Genomic DNA, 25,686 nt, shown 5'->3' with positions numbered 1-25,686 from the left:
GGAATCAGCAGTTTCCTTTTGAATTTGAACTGATAAAGACTTATGGAAGAGAATAACCACACCATTTTTATGATTGACAGCGGGAGAGCAAAACACTTCACCAACCCATTGTCTACGTAACGTTGACAGATTTTGAGAAGAAAGATGTGTTTCTTGTAGAAAGGCAATATGACATTGTAGACGTGCAAGGTGAGACAAAACTCGCTGTTTCTTGATCGGGTTATGAAGACCCTTAACATTCCAGGAGATAAGTCGGAAACCTTTCATGAGGATGGAGTAGAGTAAATATAGAAGGAGAAGGTAGAACAAGTAAATGGAGAAGAGAAGAGGAAGGAGAGTAGGAAAAGAAGGACATATGTAATAGGAAGGAAAGGAAATCGTAGAAGAGAACAAGTGTGTTGAAAAGGAGGAATACAGGCAAAGCACTGCATGAATAGCAAAAAAAGGAGCGGAGAGAAGCAATAAGAAATTAGGAAAAAAAGGGTGGAAAAGTTACTAACAAGGTGCCAGAGTAGAAAGAGATAAGAAAGCAGCATAATATCAATAAAAGGAGGAGGGGGAGATAAGAGTGGAGTGCAGAATAAGAATAAGGAGAGGGAGAGAGTAATGCGAGGGCATAAAGAAAAGGATGAGGAAGGGAAGGAAGGGGAGGAGACACCTCCTGAAAGGAAAGATAGGAAAAAGAAGATGACCAAAAGTTGGGAAACTTTAGCCATGAAGTGAACACCAAAGAGACAATAGATTGAGAGCGGGAGCGACAAGAGAAGAAGGCAGCTGCACCACTTAAAAAGAGAGCGAGAGCTTGGACACAAGAAGGAGTGAACAAAGGAAAAATAGAGACAAAGAAGAAAAAAGATGTGTCCAGGCCCGACAATTTACTACAAATGAAGGAGACTTACCAGACAAACATGAAGGAAAGCGGCGTACTGGGTATAACAAAAACAAACGCACAGTGAGGCAACGAGACTAGGGAGACAAGGGACCAGTGGAACCAGAACCCTTGACCTAAAGAACAAGGAGGGGAAAAAAAGACAACACATTAATAAAAAGTAAAGAGAAGTGGGCCACAGCCAAATAGAGAGAGCAAATAAAAACATTAAACATTAAGAACCACTATGATCCATGCTATCGGCCCTATGAGTGTCAATGAACTTGCGAAGATCTGCCGGATCATCGAAGCTGTAGGATCTCTCCTTGTACGTGACCTTGAAGAAGCATGGATGAATGAGTCCATATCTCGCATTCATGGAGCGAAGTGTAGGTCTTAAGTCTAAAAATTCCTTGCGACGATCAGCAGTCGGTTTTGAGACATCTTGGGTGAAGAAAAGTTTATGACCAGACCATACCAGCTGCTTGTGTTGTTTAACAGAATGAAGAACTTCCATAAGGTCGGAGTAAAGGAGAAAGTATGCAATGGTCTTGATGGTGTCATCGATGCTCACGCTGGCCCAGGCTAGCAGGGAGTCGTGGTCGATGCTGCACGGAGGGTCTGTTGTGTTGCTGTCTGTTGGGGCTGTCTGGGTGTTGAAGCTGTGGTGGATGTCTGCTATCTTGCGGTGGGAGAAGGTGGCGAGGGAGTCACACAGGGCTTGCGACAGCGGGATGTCATTGGTGTTGGAGCTGGGGTTGAAGAGTTCCTTCCCGATGTTGAAGAGCTGCTTGCTATTGTGTGCGTTGTTGTCGAGGTGGTCTTTGAAGGAGGTCCTCTTGGCCGCCCTGATGAGGTGATGGTGGTTGCGGATGGCGTCCTTGTGTGCTGCGTGGCTGTCCGGAGTTTGTTCACTGTGCCATTTCTTTTCTAGTTTGCGGAAGGCTTGCTTGGAGGCTAGGAGTTCTGGGGAGAACCAGCTGGCCCTCTTGCTGCTGTCTCTGTGGGGGGGTTCTATGTAGTACTGTGACAAACAGGGCGGGTGGGGTCGTGGACCCTATGTCAAGAGGCTCCCCACCTTTGGACATGGCTGGAACATCAGGGCATATCCCTGGGGGTTCAAAACCTGGCAGGTTCACTCAACACCAGGGCAGATGAACTCAGCCTCAGGTGCATGATGGATCACGAATGGCCTCTTCACTCGTAGGTGGTGCAAGGTCTCTTTCAGCAGTGGGGAGAGCCTTGGTTAGTTCTATTCACCACCGAAGAGAACGTGCAATGCCAGCAGTTCTGCAAGTTGGAATTTCCAAGGCGGCACTCGCTCTCGCTTTTCGTCGTGAGTGGAGTTGCGGTCTTCTATGTGCCTTTCCACCTATACCACTTTTGCCCAGAGTGCTGAAGAAGATCAAGCGCGACCGGTCTCAAGTCATTCTTGTGGCTCTGGATTGGGCATGAAGAGTCTGGCATCCTGAGCTCTTGCACATGGCCATCGATCCTCAGAACAGACTGCCTCTTCGGGAGGATCTTCTGTCTCAGCAACAGGGGACGGTCCTTTAGACATGGCTGGAACATCAGGGCATATCCCTGGTGGTTCAACACCTGGGAGGTTCACTGAACGCCAGGGCAGATGAACTCAGCCGCAGGTGCATGATGGATCACGAATGGCGCCTTCACTCTGAGGTGGTGCAAGGTCTCTTTCAGCCTTTGTTAGATCTATTCACCACCGAAGAGAACGCTTAATGTAATCAGTTCTGCGCATTTGAATTTCCTAGGTGGCACTCGCTCGGCATCGCTTTCCATCGCGAGTGGTGTTGCGGTCTTCTATACGCCTTTCCACCTATACCACTTCTGTGCAGAGTGCTCAAGAAGATCAAGCGTGACGAGGCCCAAGTCATTATTGTTTCTCTGGATTGGTCACGAAGAGTCTGGTATCCCGAGCTCTTGCACATGGCCATCGCTCCTCTAATCATACTGCCTCTTCGGGAGGATCTTCTGTCGCAGCAACAGGGGCCGATCCTCCACCCGAACCTGTTCAGCCTCCACCTCCTTGCATGGAGATTGAGTGGCGACAGTTGAGAGCTTTCAACCTTCCTTCCGAAGATTGTAATGTTATCTTGACAGCCAGGTGTCCCTCCAGTAAAACGGTATACGCTGGTAGATGGAAAAAATGTATGGCATGGTGCACAGCAAAGGGTGTGGATCCCCTTTCTGCTACTCTTTCTGAGGTTCCTTTGTTCCTCTTCTCTTTGGCTCAGCAGGGCTCAGCTCTGGGCACCCTTAATGGCTATCTATCGTCCATCTCAGCCTTTCTTCGTCTTCCTGGCCAGATTTCTCTTTTCAAGTCCCCCATTGTAAATAGATTTCTTGAGGGCATTACTCACTTTTTTCCTCCTATTCCTTTCGTAATGCCCCAGTGTAAATCGAATCTGGTCTTGACTTACCTTATGTGTGCTCCTTTTGAGCCACTACATAATTGTCCTCTCAGACTCTTAACTTTAAAAACTGCTTTTCTGGTTGCAATCACCTCTGCTCGCACGGTGAGTGAGCTTTAGGATCTGTCTTCTAAGCTTCCTTACCTTGCTGTTCATCCGGACAAGGTTGTCCTTAGAACTAGACCTTATTTGCTCCCCAAAGTGGTTACCTCTTTCCACATTGGACAGACCATCACTTTGCCCACCTTCTTCCTGCCCCCGCATCTTTCAAAGGAGGAAGAGAGGCTCCACCGTTTGGATCCAAAATGTGCGCTATCCTTCTACCTGGATCGCACAAAGCAATTCCGGCTCTTTGTTGGCTATGTGGGCGCCAAGAAAGGTCGGGCCGTGCAAAAACGGACCATCTCTCGGTGGGTACTTCTTTGCAACAAAATCTGTTATTCCGTGGCAAAGAAGGAACCTCCACTGGGACTGCGCGCCCATTCCACAAGGGAGATGGCAGCCTCTACTGCTTTGGGACGTGGAGTCCCCCTCAGTGAGATCTGCCAGGCAGCCATGTGGGCATCCCTGCACATGTTTACAAAACACTACTGCCTGGACAATTTAAGTCCAGAGAGACGGCTTCTTCGGCTGTTCAGTTCTCCAGGACTTTCTGGTGTGAACTTAGTTTGCAGACCCACCTCCGGGGTTGGCATTGCTGGGGTATCCATTCTAAGGTATGGAATCTATAACTAATAGTCTCTTTCAGATGAACAAGTTACTTACCTTCGATAACAATATAGCAGTAAGAGACATGTATTAGTTATAGATTTCCACTCATCCTCCCTGCTCTACGTATTGACTTCTAGGGTAAGGGACTTAGTTGTGTGCACCAGTGGTCAGTGTCTTGCATGACTCTGCGCTTCTGGCGTGGAATGTTGTGTAAAGAACTGAAGTCAGCGCATGAGGGCGGCGTCTAAGTAGATACCGCAACATCATCCCGGCGATCACGATGACGAAAGAGGAGTCGACCAATGCCACCTACCGACGAGCAGGGGTACTGCTACGAAAATATTTCTTCTGATCCAGTCTGATACCTTGGGGAAATTCTAAGGTAAGGAATCTATAACTAATATATGTCTCTTAGAGATATATCATTACCGAAGGTAAGTAACTTGTTCTTCAGGCCTTCGAGGTTGGGACAGGATGACCTATCATTGTGGTTTCTGTGAGCAACTCTCATTCTCTGTGTTTGCACACACCATTTGCAGGAAGAAAGTTTGATGATCAACTGTGGGTAACTTTAACATTAGATTGAGCTTTGATGGCTGCAATCACTTATCCACTCGTACATGCTCTAATGTTCATGTTCATTATTGTGACAACAATTCCTTAATGTTTGTGAACATTTCCTGCCAATAAAAAAATAGCAATGGTTCCTTTTTCCAGGGATCACTTGCCTTAATTTACACAAAGGGTTAATAGGCATAACCTATGACTGCAGCACACCAAATTTAGATGGCCACCACCAGTCAGGACCTAGGCTATAATGGCCAAGGGAAGTTATCTTCCATTGGGCTATGGTGGACGACAAATGTAGGGTTTGTTGTGTGCTTAGGTATGCCAAAGGTGTTCTTGGTGAGAAGAGCGGCATGTGTGGGGTACTTTTGGAATTAAGAGTCCCTCAAACTGAGTCAGGAAGAAAATATACAGGGGAGTTTCAGGGACAAAGGATAAAATAGTTGGCATTTGTAAGCTGGTACCACCAGTTAGGGACTTTCGTAGAGACTTTTATTATTGAGGGCATTCTGCGGACCAGTATTGGCTACCTATTCAACTATTTCCCTTTATAGTGACCCCTTTACTGTACTATCTTGCATATTACCATTATCAAATAAGTAGGGATTTTCTTAAAAAAAATAAGATTCAACTAAACACCATCATTAAAGAAAGAGCAGTGTGACAGCTTGTGTTCAGTCAAGGCTAAGGGTTGGAGATACATTGAATAATTATATTTGCAGATTCAATGGAGCATTTCCTTTGAAATCAAAACATGTTCTTGTTGTTTTCTACATTGATTAGCATTCCTGGGTCATTATACTCCTTCATCTGTCATTCATTTGTCTGTTCTTATAGCATGCTCCTTTTGATGCCATGGTGACGGTAATCATGTGTTACTACATAGACCAGGAACTCGTGAAAAGTGAAGGAAAATGGAAGGTAGGTGCCATTTATCATATTTATGAGAAACAGAAATTAAAACGACAGGCGAAGCATACGTTGGCTTTGCAACGAGGTCGTAACAATAAATGCATTTTAACCACTAATCCCTTTGCCACGCATGTTGCTACAACATGCCTTAGGTAGAGCAGCGTTTGACTTTAAAGTCCAGCGTATTCCTACTGTCATTGGAATAGTACATTATACTGTACCAAAGTCCAGTGCTTTCCCTAAGACAAGTTGTTGTAAAGACTTGCGTGGTAAAGGAACACGTGGTAAAGATGGATTAGTTGTTCTAACCACGTTAAGGGACACGTGGATTAGACATGCTGGGTTGTGTCGTACAACCCATATTTCTGTATTTCTGTATTTATTTATACTTTTTGTATTTCATTACATCAGGCTGAGGCAAGAGTGACATACGTCTTACATTAAACATGAGTGGTAAAGTGGATGTATTCCTCAAAAAAAGTTGTAGGTTTATTTCTACTGTGAGCTGCATTGCTATTCTTGGCCATTTTTATATTGCATAATGACAGTAGGTGCTTCAACTAATAGTGTTTTGCAAAACTAGGTGTTTTCATGAGTGCAAGCTGCTTTTATGAAACAAGGTTCACTAAATATGTGAAGTTTCCGCCTGAAACACAGCTTGATAGAAGAAGGCACTACATCATTATAGCTGTGACATTCCATATACCCAGAGATATATAACACACAACAAATGCCTTTCTCTTGCGTGCCTACTAATACAGATGAGGGACCTTATGCTTCACAATCGATCTCTACACCCAGATAAAAATCTCCAGAGCCGAAAAAGTGACAGCAAGCCATCAAACAACAACAATAAAAAATCTGTTTATGTGATTCTAGAGGAAACCATATTTATGGTAACCTATTGGTCAGGCAATGTCTCCACAATCCGTTTACATTTAACTTTTGAAAATGGATGGCTTTCATAGTACAGCCTTTGTTAGAACTGGGTGTCTCTAGTTGGCAGAGGTAGGTACCTTTGACTAAATAGGCACCCTTGATTCTAGTCAGGGTAAGGGGAAAACACACTGTAGATAACCCCTGTTCACCCCCTTGGTAGCATGGCACAAGCAGACAGGCTTCTCCCCAAGGCAATGTGTAAAGTATTTGCTCCAACACCCCCAGTAACACAGTGTAATACCACAAATGGACTCTTCACAGGTTATTATAAAAATATATATATGAAATGAAATGAAATGAAATGAATGAAATGAAATGAAAATGTGTTTTGTAAAGCGCGAATAGCTGCCCGGAGGCGTCCAAGCGCTGTGACTAAAAGGTGTTCTTACAGTTGGGCGGATGACACAGAGGATAAAAGGACCTATTTATTGAACAAAAAAGTTTTCAAATGTTTCCTAAAGGAAGTTAGGTCTGGATTGGACCTTAGGTGGAGGGGGAGAGTGTTCCACAGCCTGGCAACATTCAGGGTGAAAGAATGGCCTCCCAATCTGGTCCGTTTAACCTTGGGCACGACAGCAAGAAACGCGTTAGCGGAACGCAGCTGTCTGCTAGGGAGGTAAGGGGTGATTAAAGGACGATTAATTGCTGGACCAGTTTCCCAGAATGATTGATGGGCAATACAGAGGGACTTGAAGCTAATCCTGTCCCTAACAGGGAGCCAGTGCAATGTTATTAGTCCAGGTTTGGCAGAGAGCCTACGGGGAATTTGCAGTAGGGTGCGGGCCGCACAGTTTTGAATAACTTGCAGTTTCCGCAATGTGAAGTCAGGGGCTCCAAGATAGAGTGCATTTCCAAAATCCAGCCTAGAGTGGATCAATCCCTGCACAACAGTTTGTTTGGCCTTGAATGGTAGCAGGGGGAGTATCCTCCTTAACATTCTGAGGAGGCCTAAACAGGTGGCAGATAGCTTAACAGCCTGGTAGTCTAACGTTAGGGACCTATCCAGCCAAATGCCCAAGCTCTTAATGGCCTTCTTGGGGGCTGGAGGGGGACCCAGACAGGCTGGCCAAATCGAGCCCACCGAGGATGGAGCCGAGCGTCCCAACAGCATGACCTCTGTCTTGTCCCCATTAAGTTTGAGACAAGACAGGGTCATCCAGCTGTTCACTTCGCTCAGGCAGCCCGCCAGGTCTACCATGGCCGCAGAGCCCTTGGCCCGCGTCAGAGAGGCCACCAGCGGGGTATCGTCCGCATAGGTAATGATCTTAATACAATATATGGACGGACGATCCCCGCCAGCGGCCTCATATAAACGTTAAACAACGTCGGGCTAAGCGAGGAGCCCTGCGGGACTAAACAGCCCAAAGGTCTGCTGGTGGAGATGATATTTCCCTCAAAGACCTGAAAGGTTCTATCTCTCAGGAATGACCTGAGCCATTTCAGCGCTCCTCCCTGAATCCCGATGTCATAAAGACGCTGCAATAAGATTTCATGATTTACAGTGTCAAAAGCGGCACTTAGATCGAGGAGGATGACTGCCACCGATCCTCCCCGATCTTAGATACCTCTAGTTTCTTCCAGAACTGACAGCAAAGCAAGTCTTCACTATTTACGGGGGACTGGGGAAGTTTAGTGAGACTTTTTACAATCAGGTAGATCTCCTTAGAGTTAGAACTAGCTTCGTAAATTTTTTGTGTATAGTACAGGGCTTGTGCTTTCTTTATTTCCTTCTTGTAGTCCCTGATGGATTTTCTGTACACGGTTTTATCTGGGTCTGTATAACCCAGACGCCATTTCCTCTCTAGCCTTTTGCACTTACGTTTAATATCCCTGAGCTCCTCCGAGTACCAGGGAGCCGAGATCCTAGATCTCTTTACCAAGGTTTTCTTAACGGGGAGTATGATGTTCAGTGATTTGGTTATCCAGTTGTTGAATTCATCATTAGCTACCAAGGGATCTGCGTTAATAGATGGTGTCGTGGCTTGTAGCTCGTCGGCCCACTTATCTAGTGAGAGTTTGGACCAGTTTTGTGCGTCCCGTAACCCTGGTATCAATGCAGGGGGTTTGTGCGTGTTCCAAATTAGAGGGACTAACCAATGGTCAGTCTACAAGAGCGCAGTAGGAGGCTCTGCCTTCAAATCGGGGCAGTTGCTAAATACAGGATCTAGCAAGTGCCCTTTAATATGTGTGGGTAGTAAGACAAGCTGAGATAACTGTAGTGCAGACAAGTCAGCGATTAACTCTTGAGCCGTATAGTCCCCAATGTCATCAAAATGCATGTTTAAGTCGCCCAACAGTGTAAAATTAGCAGAAGTGGCAGCGAGGTCTGCGACTACTGAGGGCAAGGAGTACAAGAACTGTTTAACCGGTCCTGGGGGGCGGTAGATCAGTGCTCCAGAAAAACTAATGTTTGACGAAAGCTCCAGACTAAAGGACATACTTTCACAGTCCAAGAAGGGGCTGGGGGAGCAGCGGCAGGAATAATGATCTTTAAATATTATTACTAATCCGCCGCCTTTCCCAGACAAGCGATCTGTCCTTGCTATTTGATATCCATGTGGCAGTGCTTGTATTATATCGGGTTCTGAAAACGGAGTTAACCATGTCTCAGTGAGAAAGAATATATCCGGGTTTAGCTCGTCCAGTAACAAGGATAATTCTATTTGGTGTTTAGGCAAGGACCTACAGTTGAGAAGAAACATCCTATAGGTATGCTGGGTCTTAGTAGTGGAAATGACTTTAAGATAGGTGTTACAGTGCTGACATTGGGGTGGCAGGTTTGGAGGGTGATAAGAATGGTTGCATGATGCCTTTGCTGGAGGTCGCAGGCTGAGTAGCTCGCTGAAGCTGTATCCCCTTAAATAACCTGGTAGAGGGGCAGGGGTTGTGGCCCCTGGTCCCGTCCGGTCGCGGCTTTAAAGATAAAGATATCTTTATCTTAATTTATGCAAGACCAAAACAACAAGAATCCAACACACACAATGAATCTTCTTTCTAAGGTTCTTTTGTAGGTTCTGTGCTTCCTAGGTGCGACCAAAAATAACTAGTAGTGGTAGTAGTCTTTGTAGGTACCTTGAAGTTGATGAAAACAACAGTTTCAAAAATACGGCACTTGCAGGGCCTGCTCTTCTTCTATCTAGGAAGTGGTTATAGCTAGGGCCTGTCACGCGACTCCGATACCGGAGGGCTGTGCTGAGTCCTTTGGGTTTCCCCCCAGCTGACTTCACGGCCAGCGATAATACAAAAGGCCGCCAGAATGCCTCCAATCAGGCTGGGAGACCGGGACAGGCCTCGGTACCACCACCCCCACTACGTTCGTCCGGGGCGCAATCCAGGCAAAGTTTAAAAGGAACAGTTCGACTCGCACCTCACACAGCTGAAGCAAGCCTTACCTGCGGTGGTGGGTTCTCTGTCACTGCCGGCACCTGGACTTGTACACGGGCTAGTCCTCTCTTTGGCAGACGCTGCACGGGGAGACTGGGCAGTCTTCTTCAGACTTCAGCACGGCTTCACTCGTGACTTGGCAGTGACGTCCTGCTGGGCGGCCTACTTTTCCCCCGGCGATGCCTCTCTGAAGAAGTCCTGGTTGGCTGGGGATTACAGCCTCGTGGCTGGGGATTACAGCACGACTCGTCTTTTCTCTCACAGCGGCTTTACCAATAACTCACACGCCGCACTTTGTTGATTCCGGGGTCGGCCCTCATGAAGGTCACATTGCTAGCCGGGCTGTGGGCCACACAGGCACACGGTGTTGTGGCCCGCTGGCTCCATGGAGCGCGTTGATGCATGCAGGGCGTTGGTGCAGACGCAGGCACACGACGTTGAGGTTGGGGAAACTTGCAATCTCCTGATAACACTGCAGGCTTTTCAGAGAACACCAGCAGTAGGCAGTGACGTGCTTATAACTTTGCAGGGACGATCTTGGGAATAGGATATGCCTGAGTTCCCACAACAGGAGGCCAGCTCTCCTCAGGCCCTTGCAACTCTTTACTTCTGGACACAGCACACAGCAAAGACCTTAGAAAGCGGGGGGGGGGGACACAGAAAAGTCCCCTGTCCTCTCCTTAGTTAAATCAGCAAACTGCAGGCCAGCCCCAGAGCACACAGCAAGGGCAGTACTTCTCCTCAGTCTTCTTCAGCTGTTCTTCTTTGGCAGAGGTTCCTCTTGATCACAAAGTAATCTAATTTTACTGGGGTTTCAGCTCTTACTTTTATACCCCAAAAGTCTTTGTTCTTCATGTGCTAGGGGTTCTTGACCCAGTTCAAACCAGTACTGGGTGCACTCTGCCAGTGTACAACTTCTTCCTTTGTGAAGGTGGGCCAGGGTCTTCAGACGCACCACAGGAGGTGGAGCCAGCATTGTGGAAGGCAGGCACAGACCTATTCAGGCCCAAGGTGCCTCTCCTCCCACCACTTCAAATTCATATAGGTCTATTCAGCCTAGTGCTGACTCACCCAGACTCCTGGGGCCACCCCAGCCCCTGTCACTCTTAAATCAGTCACTCCACAACGAGGCAGAGACAAACAGGAAAATAGATGCTTTCTAAAAGTGCTATTTTCAAACACAGAACTGAACAAGTATTTGCAATGCAATAGGTCTCGCATTTATGCAGTTGGAGCTATTGGCATTGTAAATGACAATGCCCTTTATTTATGTTTTGGTTTTCAAAACATAACTAAAAGTCATTGTCATTTAAAATGCCAATTGCTTAATCCCGCGTAAATGTGAGACCTATTGCATTGCAAATGCTTGTTAATATAATGGGTGAAGGGCATGGTGTCTTAGACAAAGACATGTTTTTGAGATGTAGAGACTGGTCTGCCCCCGGCATGTTCAAGACTCTTAAAAAGAATTTAAGCTAGTCAACCTACGCCTGGGCCTAACAACAATATGCTTTTCAAATTGTGTAACAAGATAGGGGTAAGATGTTTTTCCCTCCTATTAGTACACATATCTAATCTATGGTGTCCCACAAATACACAAGATTATTGGTGCCACTTAGTTTAATAGGGTCTCAAACAGCGTTTTCCCTACACTGTCATTTCCAGCTAAAAATAAATGAAGATTGAGATAAAGCATCCCTCTTTTTCTTCAGCATAAATGTGGGTTAGTTTGCATCTGCACACTGGTCTAGTCGATGTGAAGTTTTTTTTTAATGGAGGATCTCGGTCATCTCTCAAATATATCCATATAAGAGGTTTTGGGGTCCCTGTGTCGTTCTCACGCAGACCCTTGCTAGGGAAAACTTGTGCTTGTTTTAAAAATGGGCTGCTGGACATGGTGTAGCACATTTGCACTGGTGCAAAACAGGGCAATTATTTTATTTCTCACATATAGACCAAGAATGTCGCAATCCACAGTAATCGACTCACGACCCACCAGTGGCTCCCAAACCAGTTTGGTAAACACTGCTTTTATGCTTTCGGGTAGAGTACTGTTTGATACAAGACACCCTGAAGCACGTTCTTCAAGATCATAAAGGACACTCAATAAAAGGTGAACAAGTAGAAACTGTCAAAAATAAGACCAGCCGCCAAGAATATAAGCCATTAAAGTATAAGGCGCTCCCAGTTACTAATATTAGAATTATTTGAATGAACAAAAACGCTCCTATCTATTTTTCAGACGAGGACACTAATGCAAATTATATTTGCATTGCCTAGCTCTACTACAACGTCACCTGTCTGACCAAGAACATCATTTGCCTTCCATTTATATTGTTGTGTACACGACTTTGAAAAGCGTGAAATATAAATATTAAATTTTGAGGGAAGGCACGAAGAATGGTAGGATGGTTTTGCCTTTTCGCTCATTCAAGCCCAGGGAAGCTCATTTGATAGTTTACAAGTTACTCTTATGCAACTGTGTTCCAAGTGAGCTCATGTCCAGTTAGATTGTCATTAATTGGTTCACTCAATACATTGTGGGTGACAATAGCAAATAGTGATCAGGTTAACGATCCGAACTGTCCGCAGACTGTCGGCTGATTGTTTTAGAAAAGAGGTGAGGCACTTGAAGGCTGAAGAACACACTAATACATTAGGTTTTATGCACACATTCATTAATAAAGTGTGTCAGCATGAAGATGAGACAAAGTCATCAGCATCTCCAAGAACATACATCCTCAAAAAACTTGGATCAACAAAAAATGACATGTGCTGGGGCACGGGAGAAGGTAATCAATCATATCACTGAAGTAGTCATAATGCTGCCCACGTCTATTAGAACAAGCACCTGAAACTTGGGATAACTCTTTATAAAGCACAATAACATCTAGAGTGATTCCACTTAAAAGCCAGCATGTCCTTCTTTTCTAGATGTTTCACTCGACCTCGCAAACATGTCACCTCACCACGCAGACCTTCAGACAGACAGCCTTATTTCCAATCCGAGAAGCTATGGCACTGCACAACAAAGTATGAATGGTCCAGATAAAACATTTCAGTAGCAGTCTAACCTACTGAATGTGGCATGTCAAGTTGAGCAGTATAAGGAACAAGCATTGGCAAAAAGGAGACGAGAGGGCGGCGCAAGTGAGTGGGCGAAGATAGAGGTGCGCGCATGTGTTTGCTGGCCCGGGAGGGGTGAGTGCGTGTGTGCGTGCGCGCGCAGTCTGCTCTTTTTCAAAGCACATACTCATGCCAGTGGTGCGCCCCTGTGCGCTCCCGCAAGGTGTATGCCGCCACAAGCACGAGTATGTGCTTTGAAAAAGAGCCAAACGACTGCTAAAGGTCTCCTCTGCAATGCATGCGCTCTGCTTAGGCGAGACCTAAAAAACACCTTTACTAAAAGATGTGTTATTAAATTCTGAGTTCAGGGATACCAGACTCCAACGGGCTATCTCACTCCTTTGGGAAGATATGCAGGCACACATGGTACACAGCATTCCCCATTCTATCCTATGGACAAGATGGCTTCTCAATAGTGAAAAACAAAATTGGCAGTATTTTACTATCTTGACATAGTACCCACATCAGAACATGTCCTACCTTCCTCATACACTGCACCCTGTCCAGGGGGGTACCTTGGGCCTGCTATAGGGGTGTCCTATGTGCACAGAAAGGGAGAGGTAGGGCCTGACAAATAGGCGCACTTGTCAGGTCAAGATGGCAGTTAGCAACTGTGCGCAGGCACTGCCGTGGCAGGCCTGAGACATCTCTTTTAGGGCTACTTAGGTGGGTGGCACAATCAGTGCGGCAGGTCCACTAGTAGCATTTGAGTTACCAGCCCTGGCATACTTAGTGCACTTTACTAGGGACCTACCGGTAAGACAAATCTGCCAATCATGAATAACCAATCACCATAATAATTTATACAGGGAGCACTTGCTCTTTGACACTGATCAGCAGTGGCAAAGTGCCCAAAGCATCTAAACCAGCAAAAAACGAAATCCAGCATAGCATCAAAAAATATAGGAGGTAGAGGCAAAAAGTCAGGGAAAACCACACCAAGGATTCCAGGTCTAACAGCCTTCATGTGAGATAAATTACCTGCATCCCTTTTTTTCTACAATCACAGAGATCTCCAGTTTTCCCATGCTCACATCTTTGTCCTCACTGCTGAAATTCTCTTTGTCTTGTTTGTACACTGATCCATTGTTTTGTCTCCTCCCTTCCACTCTTTTTCTATGCCAAAATCTGCCCCATCAACTATGTTTCTATTCCTTATGCTTATCTTTACCCCACCTAGTACCTCTATCCCTTACTATATAATAGAACCTGTACGCATGCCTATGAGCTACACCTATAATTCTTCCCATATCTATCACCTTTACCTCATAATCCGGGCTGGACTGGGAACCCAAAGCAGTACTGGTAATTTTCTCAGACCAGCCCCTGCCTGGTCCCGGGAGGCTGGAAACGCTTGCTTGCTGCTTTTGTTACTTGAGGGAGATATTGCATCCCCGTTGCAAAATCAGCCCCCAGTAACAACACCGGCCCCCACCACTGTAAAACCGGCCGTCACCCTTCAAACTAAAACCTAGTACTCCTACCCCCCCTTTCTGTCATAGATCCTCTATCTCTAAGTATACACACATACTCCATCTACTAGTACCACAGTACTACTACTGCCAAGAGTAGGTTTCTGGGTGATGGTTAAAGAACTTTCTTTGTTCATAGAAAAGCCCTTTTATCTCCAGGAGCAATTCACACATTCCAGGATTAGACTGGATCAGTCTGGGATTACTCGAGAAAGAATCTGCAGCAGAACGAGGAAAATTTGGAGTCCAGAAAAAACCATTCCTCTTGTCTAGGCCAATCAACAAGCCGAATTGCAGAAGAAAGAAGTTGAAGAATTCCAAACAAGTCCCGCAAGCGAGCAACCAGGCAAAAAGCACAATTGCAACACAAGCATGACACAGATCCTCTACATAATACTTGTGCAGTAAGTGAACCTAGAAAAAATAGGAAGTACGTCTTCTCCATAATGGATGTAGAAAACAGTATCTAAAATACAGATTATGATGAATTACTCTTAGCTTGGAACTGGCTTCAGGAAAATGGCAAAATAACTGAGCTGTGAAAACAAAATACATCAAGGATCTGCGACAGAGACCATTGGTCTAAATAATGGAATTCCCTATGCACATGACTTTACTGAGATGTTACATGCAAAGGAATCCAACTTGCCTCACAATTTATTGCACGTGCTTTGGTCAAGAAAGCTGAATTGCAGACTTCAGGAAGAAGTGCCTGATTCTGCAGAGGAACCTGCAGTCGAACACCATCGCTGATTACACAAGGTAGAGACCCTAGGCGACTGCCATGGCCTTCTAGCCCCAAAGCTACATCTGTGAAGAGCAAGGGGTAAGGGGTAATTGCTTACACACTCTGAGGAGATCCAGGCTTTTAGGATAATTTAGCGATTACACTGTTAATTAAGAAAGGAGTATGAACCGATTCCGCTGGTTTCCAGTAACAGTGATAAGGATGGCATTCTTTCAAATCAATGAGAAACTGCAGTTTCCCCTTGAAGTACCATGAGTTTCAGATTTCTTGAACCTCATATTCAGGCTCCTCATCCACAGGCACTGGTAGTGGTTTCTTTTTGACCAAGGTGCCTGTTGGATGGAAGTACTGGGTGATACATGGAAGGAAGGCTGAACCTTCCAAGATGGGGTTGCTTCAGTTTAACAGTAACTGATGTTGATTTTAGAGATTGAAAAATAACCATAACATCTAAGATGAAACCTAGGTTTGTGAATTGAACCTCGGTAAATAGGCAACAGATATCCATACCCTATCTCCTAATTTTATTGATAATCCTTGTATTCTAAAAATGTCGGACTAAAATATCCTTGCTGTTTCTGACACTGATGGAATCCTTGTCAGAGCAGAAAAGTGTACCATCTTTAAGTCTAAGTCTACCGTGCCCATTATTGTTGTGCAGCCTTCAAACGATGGAGAGCTACAGTAAATTCTATAGAAATTCTTTCCCAAAGGTTTTCTAGGTGTCACAGGTGTCATCAATATGCCTGCCCTGTTTTGAGCGTCCCAATTATTTTGGGCCCACATTACACAGGAACTGATATAATCTGCAACATCTTGATGGAGTGATGGCCTCCTGAATCTTCTGACTCATAACTGTGTGACCTTTCCACCCTTATGTTCATAGAGAATAATATCTCAGCTGTAAAACTGCTCTGTGGAGCCTCTTTGTTGGAACCGATAGTTTGTCTTGAAAGAAGATTAGTCCATCAATAGTATTGAATTGTGATTGCAGAAATCGAACAATAAACCGATAATGATGATGAGATCAAGGTTGAAATGAAAGCTTGGGAAAGGAAAGATGTTTTTGTTAGATTAGAAAAAAAAATTAGGATATTGCTTCAAAGGGTATCTGCTACTGTGTTATCAGTTTCTGGTATGTATGTGATGGTCACACCATACTGCTGGAAAAAGGCCCACCTCTCTTGCTGACTTTCCTGGCAGTCGGCTTGTTGCAATGCTTGCTAATTCTGATAGTCCATACGAACTGTCACCTTGAATTGCGCTGCAAGAAGAAAGTGTTTTATTTTGATTAAGGCTGACTTTTGGCTCGTAGTTCAGAGGCATCCGTTCTCAGGATAAAAGGATTGGTTACATCTGATTGTTGCAGAATGGGTGCATGTACAAATTAATCTTTTAGCTTACTAAAAGCGAAGGTGGCTTTTGCTAGGAGGTTTGGTGATTGTGGAAACTATCTCATAAAATTATAGAATGAATTTCCGAAAGTAAATTGCCAGACCCAAGAAGCGCTCCATCTCTGTTATCCAATCAATCAATACCTAACCCGTACATGAATCCATAGCAATCCCTTCAGAGGAAAAGGCACAGCCTAAATATTCTACAGAATATTGTTCGAATAGGCATTTTTCTCATTTTGCTAGTAATGTGTGTGTTCTTATTCCTTGTAAGACTTCTTTGATATGTTCTGAATGGCCTTTTGCGTACTTTGAAATGACAAGAATATCATCCAAATAGACCATCATTATGTGAAGAATTAGATCAGCAAAAAATAGCATTCATGAATCGCTGGAAGACTGCTGAGCCATTTATTTTTACATTTCAAAAGTTATTAAAATATTTAATAAAAAAAACCTTTATCTATATTAGGGTGTTGCAGTACCTTAACATAAAAAGACACACCTGGGCAAGGTGAATAACAATTATTGCGGGCAGGACAGTTCCAAAACAATTCAAAAGTAAATGCAATAAATATTTCAAATATTATCAAAAAGGATGTTTATTTTTTATTTTTTTATAATATGTAAAAAAAAATGTTGCCATAATTTCTCAAAAAATACATACACTTTTTTGTGTGTAAATATTTAAAGATATATTTTTTACATATAAAACCTATATTGTAATCATTCAGTGCGATCATATAGAATGGACATGATACAAGCGTGACAACATACTGCCATTCCCTGTATATCATGGTTATCTACTGCTATAATGTTACATCTAGAACATGGAATCTGTTAACATCTTTTGATGCAATGATTTAGGCCGTACAGACTCTCTCTGTATCATATCCTGTATCATGTCCATTCTATATGATCGCACAGAATGATTACAATAGAGGTTTTGTTTGTAAAAAATATATCTTTAAATATTTGCACACAAAAAAAATTTATATGTATTGTTTGAGAAATGATGGCAATAAAAGTTTTTAATATTAAAAAAAAAAACATCCTTTTTGATAATATTTGAAAGATTTATTGCAATAACTTTTGAATTGTTTTGGAACTGTCCTGCCCGCTAAAATTGTTATTCACCTTGCCCAGATGTGTCTTTCATGTTATTGTTTATTCCCTGTCAGGGCATATTTATCCTGTAAACGGGGGCCCTAGTCCTTTCCCAGTTGGTGTTGCAGTACCTGCCAGTGGTTTCAAGAACAGATGACTGAGTGCACACCTTGGTTTTCTGAGGGTTCGAATTTGTTTTAAAGAAGCTCAATGGCAAAGTTATAGCATGCAGGCTTGATGCCTGCTCTGCCCCAGTACCACGATACAAACATTTTCAAAACGTACTGGTGCGCCGCGGCCGCAGCCCACCAGATTCAATCTGCACATCAGCCGCAGCCCGTGGAGGGAGTTACAGTTGGGCAGTTAGGCGGGGAGGGGGAGGGGCGGGGTGGAGGGTGCTAAAACCAGCATATGGACAGCCGCGGCCTGTGGAGGAAGTTACGGTGGGGCAGGGAGGCGGGGAGGGGGAGGGTGCTAAAAACCGGCATATGGACAGCCGCGGCCCGTGGAGGGAGTTACGGTTGGGCAGGGAGGCGGGGAGAGGGAGGGGCGCACTACCAAATTTGTTTTATTAATTAAATTGTTTACTTACCTGCAATTATCCCTATGCCGGTTTTTAGCACCCTCCACCCACCCTTCCCCCTCCCCGCCTCCCTGCCCCACCGTAACTCCCTCCACGGGCCGCGGCTGCTGTTAAAGTCAAAAGACGACAAGTATGCAATTTTCACCAAGTAATCCGTTGTAATCCAAGTTTATTCCAATATTCTTCAATAGTTTCAAAGTAGACGCAGAGGCAGCGTGATTCCAAACTTTAAAAGTTAGCGAAATGCCCATCCAGGCTTTTTCTGCAGCACATTAGAAATCGCATCTCATCCTAGGTAACCATGCAGATATTCACCCAATGCATTTCGGGCAGGGCGCCCTTCGTCAAGCGTAACTGTGGTATAAAAACGCCCATCTGCAACAATATATGCTCTCATAAAAAATGTACATGAATTGTTCAACCATTTATAACATGTGGTGTATGAAATAAATGCCAAACAGCCACCACCAAAGAAAAGTGCAACCAAACTCAAAATTATTTTTTGAGAAAGTGCAAAAACAAAAAGTGGTCAGTGTTAAGTATTTATCCTGTTGCACCGTAAATCAAACATACCCCCTGCTCAACTGCCCATGTGCAACAACCAGTTTTACAGAAACAGTCAACTCACTGAGCAATGATTGCCTGATCTAAATCTTCAATGCACCACCGCCGTGGCCGGCAGCGTGGTCGCTTCATCTAGTATTTGTGAAACCGACTGGAGCCTGATTCATAAAGAAGAAATTCTCAAGATATTTTTTCTGGCGTATACTGTCAATTAAGACCGGGATTGTTTTGTGAAACTATTTAACATCGTATAACACCACTCAGTGAGAACAGAGCACAGCCACTTGTACTCGGTGTTTTCACTCATCTCACCTGAACGCTCGATTTCATGTTACTGGGCCTATCTACTTACAGCTCTACTGCACCCTTATGTTGCTAGTTTTTCAGGATTTTAGACAGCTTTGTATGACAGCGATTACAAGGATGCGGTTTGACGACTGCAACATTCTTTATCTTGTATTATAAAAGTCTGTTTTCTAAACTTAAAACTATACAGAACCAGGCGGTAAGGATGGTCACTGTCCTGCCTCTCCTGTTCTTCATAAATTACACTGGCTACCTGCCACCACTGTGAACTTTAAAACCCTCTGCATAGATCAACATTTTTGGTTCCAAATGTAATATCTCACAGAATGTATCCAGTATACTCCCTCCAGATTTCTTCGATATGCAAGTTGGATTTTTCTAGGCAGCCTTTGTTTTCATAGATATCACTTATGCTGCAAGGTTTTCCTCACTACCAGCTCCTCATATCTGGAATGCGCTGACCCAAAATATTAAATTAATTACTAACTACTTATAATTTATGAAAACTATCAAGTCGTGGCTCTTTCTCCCTTGTAGTCCTTGCTTTCCTTGGTCAGTTTACTTCTCAGTGTTTCAGCCCAGCGCCAAGAGATCCTGTAGGTGAATAGAGCACGCTGTAAGCATGCTAAATGCACCCTGGTGTGACTAAAAGTGTAAAAGTATCCACAGTGTGACCCTTTACCAGAAATTGGCGTTTGGGGGGATTTTTGGGTTACTTTGCTACTGCTACCTCCTCGGCTCCAATCCCCAATTTTACACCAACTCACAGCCAGTACATGAATGACAGAGCACATTACTGGTGGTCCTTTACAGATTGTCTCACTCTCTTTTTAGGCTTTAGGATTTCTGTTACTTACAAAAAAAGCTTAAAAACGGGCTAAGAGCCCGCCCATTACTTACCTTTGATTGGTTTTCGCTATACTCTTGTTTCCTTGCTTCTAATTATCATCATTTCCTGCTTGCAACAGGCGCTTTCAACATTGGTCCCTGCCACGTAGCATGGGCGTAGTTCAGCGTTGTGTCTGCAGCCTGTGACCTTCCACGGGCCACGCTCTCCTGCAGGTCCCTTTTTGTTTTGCTTCTTTACTTTTGGACATGCACATAGTCTGAAAACACATAGCAAGTACATGAATACAATATGGAGTAAATGATACATCTAGGTCTTTGCCTTTCCCCACTCGTGAGGTATATAAAGAACAATACAATAATCCAGGTCATGACAGTGGGTGACAATATCACTTTTCCCCATTCATGCAGGAGGTGTCTTTCAATTTCAGATGTAGATGCGATTTGCAAGATTGTATGAAAGAGCTAGCGTAGCATTAATGGCCTGATTACAAGTTAGGTGAGATGGAAATTCCCGTGTGGGATACTTTTTATGATTTCAACAAGTTTTATTGAAATTTTGTATATAGAAAACATATAAACATAATCTCATGAAAGAATAAGAAAAGGAAATACAAAGGTCACTTGCCTACATGAATGTTCTGTCAAAGTTAAAAAATAAACAGGAGGTAAAAGGAAATCATTAACAAAATTACATGGATCTCTGTGAAATAGTCGAAGAGGACTGTAGTAAAGTGTATGCGCCCAAAAGGCTATAAAAAAGATCAGTTGAAAGAGTAAGATGTCACCTGTAAGGAATGTAGATAATACAATTAAAGATTTACAAAACATATCGGGTTCAAAGGAGCAAAGCAAAAGGCATCATGTTCAAGTAATACCTTGAACAGTATACACAGATCAAGGTTCACTGTTGTCGAACTGTCATAAGATCCTCTGGCAGAAGAGAGGCGGCCATCCGTTGTGTGTGCATGCGTCAGAGTAAGACTTTAGGCGAGGTTCAAGAAAACTCATAACTATCGACTGGAACTCACGTGTAATCCGGAAAACAAAAAATGAGGAGAGGAACCCAAAAACCTAGGGGCATATTACCAAGCTTAAGCGAAAAATATCGCTAAGCTTGGTTAGCGGCTACATTTATATCGCCGTGCTGCGCCTATTTTTATCGCTTAGGAGCCTTGCTATTATCAAGGTTTATCTCCTAAGCGATAAAAATCGGCCGAAATGCATGAATATCGCTGAAAAGTCAGCGATATTCATGCATTACCGAGCAAATGCTCTTAGCCATGTTATCCACCTACCATTGGATAACATGGCTAAGAACAACTTTGGGCAGGCGTTAGCTTTTGGAGATATTCGCGCTTAGCGCGATTATTTCCAAAAGTTGGTAATAGGAGTTAGCGATGTTAGCAACTGTTTCCAGTCGCTAACATCTTGGCACGCCCACTTTGCATGTCATTAGCGATATATATCGCTGAAATGCAAAGTGTGCCCCCAGAAGCTCGCTATCTCCTACTAGCTGTCGCTAACTGGTGTTGGCGACAGCTAGGTAATAGTGCGATTAAATTATCGCCGCTTTAGCGGGAAAAATTCCTGCTAAAGTGGCGATAAGGCCCTTGGTAATATGCCCCCTAGACCCAGAACGAAACATCGCTCTGCAAGTAAAGAGTAAATGTGTGAAATAGCCAATTATTTTATTACAATTCCAGCAACTTAGATCATCTGTCAGACCAACTTTATGAAGGCAAGAGGGGTCCAAACAATTCGATGAAGGAGCCAGAACTTGGTTTGAGAGAGTGCAGCTATCATTTTATGGGAGACCACCGATTTCCAAATCAATTTCCGATGTTCATGGATCAGTGAAGTATTCATATTCTCTTTCTCGAGTAGGCCTCGGTTTCAACAAGAAGAGTTTGGTTGTAGTAGATTATAGTATCTTGAGACCTGGGGACTCTATCTATTGGCAACCACAATCAATTTAGGAAGGGAGGGCACTTGAAAGTGTGGATTGGCCTTGGAAACACAGTAGTGAGTTTAAGGAAATCATACAAATCACCAAATTGATAAAGCTTTCTCTGAGGTTGAATTGTGTTAAGATTTTCTTACGAAAGACCCGGGAAACCCTATTGAATGCTTTTAAGGCATCGTGTGATGGCCACCCTTTCAGAATTCAATGTTTTTGCTCTTTCTAGTATATGGCAGAGCAATCGTGTGCCATAATTTGGCCTTCTACCTTTCATAAAGCCCACCTGTGGACCGCCAATCAATCTAGGAGGAGAGGCTCGAGGCGTTTAAATAAGATTTTGTCATATATCTTGGCATCTAAATTAATAAGGGAGATCAGCTTGTATTTTTTTGCTAGATTAAGAAACTTTGCCGTCCTTGGGTATTACAACTATAGTAGTTTCGCTAGCCGTTCCCGAAGCAGCACTAGAGTATGCAAAATGGTGAAAGAGTCCCAGTAACGTAGAGAGTTGTGTGTGAGAAAACGTCTTGTAAAAGTGTAACCGCGGGACGAGGAATGGGAAGAAGACGTGTTTTTGTGGCAGTAGTTTGTATTCTAGACAACAAGTCATCGGTACACTTCTTCCTAGGATGGCTCTTTCGTGGGGATCTGCTCCTTTCTTGTCGGGTCTTTCGGAGTACTCCCTCCTCCTTCCTCCGGACGGGGCTCCTCCTCCTCCTGCTGTTGCTGGGCTCCGGAGGCTCCGTAGTGCTCGCCCTCGCCGGCCGCCGAGAAGGGAAACAGAAGAGAGGAAGAGTAAATACTTCTGCTTTCTGTCACAGATGGTTGAGAAGGAAGGGGTAAGTGAGGGTTGTGAAGGGGACACACAGTGCACGAATATCAGGGTCAGTGTACGTGCAGTTAAAGTGATCCGCTATTCGGAGGGCGGGTTGTCTCGAGGGATTGCACAGCTACTAAGTCAGGCGTCTACCTTTTCGCCTCCACCACCCCAGGACCCGTTCACGTACCTCGGCTAGCCGTACACCTCCTGGCGCACGGCTGGGCGGCTCGTGGTGTTGGCCTCCCGGCTTCCCAGCTCCTGTCTCTCGGGTCTCGGCTCTCCCTGTAGACGCTCTGGTGGTTGGCTCCTCGGGTTCTTGATCCGACGACGCCGCGTCCCGACCTCGCCTGTCCAGATCCTCCTCCTCCTCCGCAATGTTCTCTTCACTCAGCCAACTCGTTCCTCCGCTCCACTCCGCCTCGTTGTCCCCGCTCTCTCCAACGCTCCACTCCGTCTCACTGCTTCCCGCCTCTCCGCTCTCCTGCACTCTGTCCGCTCCTCCGGTGTAATAACACACCTGTGGATCGTTGTTGCTGCTTTTTACGGACTCTCCAGGCTCCGCCTCCTCGTTTAGGGTTGCCGTCCAGTTAAAGGGACCCCATCCTACCTCGTCCTCTTCGTCACAGCTATATCGTTCTGCAGGTGACCATCCCGGGGTAGGAGGAGGCTGTGGAGACAAGAAGGGGGGGTCGCATATCGTTAAAGGGTGCCCCTCAGTAGGGCGAAACCCCGCACCCCCGTTACACACCATCCCCCCTGAACACTTCCGTTCGGGAAGTGGATTCCGCGATAAAAAGTCAGCACCGGTATTGTCGGTTCCTTTTTTGTGGTGCACCCTGAAGACATAAGGCTGCAGTGCGAGGAACCACCTCATAACCCTCGCGTTCCTTGATTTGTTGCGGGCCATCCAGAGAAGAGGGGCATGGTCGGTGTACAGTTCGAACTGCCGTCCCTCAGGTAGTAAGATAGCTTCTCCACCGCCCACCGGATGGCCAGGCATTCCTTCTCGACGGTCGGATACTTGAGTTCCCGGGGGAACAACTTACTGCTGATGAATAGGATCGGATGGTCACATCCGTCCGCACCACTTTGGGACAAGACAGCCCCGACACCATAGTCCGACGCATCCGTGTGCAGGGAAAAGGGCCGGGAGAAATCCGGGGAGGTGAGAACGGGGGTAGAGGTAATCGCTCGTTTCAGCGAGGCGAACGCCTCCGACATGCCTGGTGTGGGTGTTCTCAGGTCAGCCTGCTTCACTTTGGTTTGAAGAGCGTCAGTGAGGGGGGCTGCCACCTTTGCGAATCCAGGGATAAAACGCCTGTAATAGCCTATGAGGCCCAAAAACGCCCGTAATTCCTTCTTGGTTCTCGGGAAAGGGGTCTCGGCTATGGCCCTTACTTTCTCCATTTGGGGCTCTATCAAGCCGTGACCCAGGACATACCCTAAGTACTTTACTTTGTGGAACCCAATCTTGGATTTCTTTGAGTTGATTTTCAACCCTGCGTGGGCGAGGGTGTCGAACAGCTTATGTAGGTGGTCCAGATGGGTCTCCCAGTCCGGGCTGAAGACGACAATGTCATCAAGATACGCGGACGTAAAGGTCGATATGTTCTTCAGCACGTTGTTCATCAGCCTCTGGAAGGTGGCAGGAGCCCCATGCAGGCCAAAGGGTAGGACCGTGAATTCGTATCTCCCAGTTTCCGTGGTGAACGCTGTTTTATGTCGATCTTCCTCTTTAAGGGGGACCTGCCAATAACCTTTGGTAAGGTCGATCGTGCTGATGTATTTTGCTTCTCCTAATCGTTCAATGAGTTCGTCTATTCGGGGGATGGGGTAGGCATCGAATGTGGATATGTCGTTCAGAGCCCGAAAGTCCATGCAAAACCTTCTCGTTCCATCAGGTTTCGGTATCAGCACTATTGGACTCGACCACTCGCTATGGGAAGGGCGGATCACGCCGAGTTTCAACATCTCCTCTACTTCTTTCTGAATCCCCTTCCGTCTAGCCTCCGGGATCCTGTATGGCTTGATTTTGACGATTTTCCCCGGCATCGTGTGAATACTGTGTTCGGCCAGTCGGGTTTTTCCAGGTATGTCTGAGAAAACACGGGCATGTCCTTGCAAGGCCTGTTCTAGCTGTTCTCTCTCCGTTACCGTCAAGTCCTCGTTAATCACTAGTCTCCTTAGGGTGCTGGAGGGACTAGGCGTTTCCGACTCTGTTAGATTCACCTCAACCGGGGGTCTTCCGAGCCACTTTTTTAGGAGGTTGATGTGATATACTTGCGTGGTTCTTGCACGTATCCGTAGTTTGTAGCTGGTGTTTCCGATCGTTTCTATCACTTGGTATGGTCCGCTCCATTCGGCTCTAAACTTTTGCGTTGAGGAAGGCAAAAGGACCAGAGCCCAGTCTCCGACTGAGAGCCGTCTCCATTTCTTGCCTTTGTCGTAGATCGTTTTCTGTTTCGTTTGGCTTTTTTCCAAGTTGGCGAACGCCAAGTCACGTAATTTGCCCAATTTTGATCTAAGATTTCTGGCATACTCCAGGGTGTTTGTCACTTCTTCGTGGGTTTCCCTCTCCCATGCTTCCTTGGTCATGTCCAGCAGGGACCTTGGTTGTCGCCCATAGAGCAGCTCGAAAGATGACAAGCCTAAGCTGCTCTGTCGTTGGCCCCTAATGACGTACAATGCCAGGGGGAGGATCTGTCCCACTCCGCCCCGTTCACCTCCAACAAATTTCGCAGGGTGGTTTTTAACATGCGGTTATATCGCTCCACTAGGCCGTCCGTTTGGGGGTGGTAGACGGCCGTTCTGATCTGGTGTATGTGTAATATGGCACACACTTCTCTCATTAGGCGTGACACAAAGGGGGTTCCCTGATCTGTTAGTATCTCTTTTGGGAAGCCCACTCGAGAAAACAACTCCAGCATTTTGTCGGCTACGTTTT

General features: G+C 45.2%; 1 protein-coding gene across 2 annotated transcripts in view; it reads left to right on the top strand.

Moving 5' to 3' along the window:
• The window catches only part of LOC144785552 (peroxisomal carnitine O-octanoyltransferase-like), a 414,661-nt gene that overhangs the window by 193,467 nt on the left and 195,508 nt on the right, over positions 1-25,686 (top strand). For both annotated transcript variants that reach the window (XM_078664397.1, XM_078664398.1), the window contains exon 10: positions 5,416-5,499. In XM_078664397.1, coding sequence (XP_078520523.1) covers positions 5,416-5,499 — 84 coding nt within the window. The remainder of the gene's footprint in view (positions 1-5,415; positions 5,500-25,686) is intronic.

Source organism: Lissotriton helveticus, chromosome 10 (genome assembly GCF_964261635.1).
Source record: "Lissotriton helveticus chromosome 10, aLisHel1.1, whole genome shotgun sequence".
In the NCBI taxonomy this organism is placed as follows: domain Eukaryota; kingdom Metazoa; phylum Chordata; class Amphibia; order Caudata; family Salamandridae; genus Lissotriton; species Lissotriton helveticus.
This window is presented reverse-complemented; position numbering and strand designations above follow the sequence as displayed.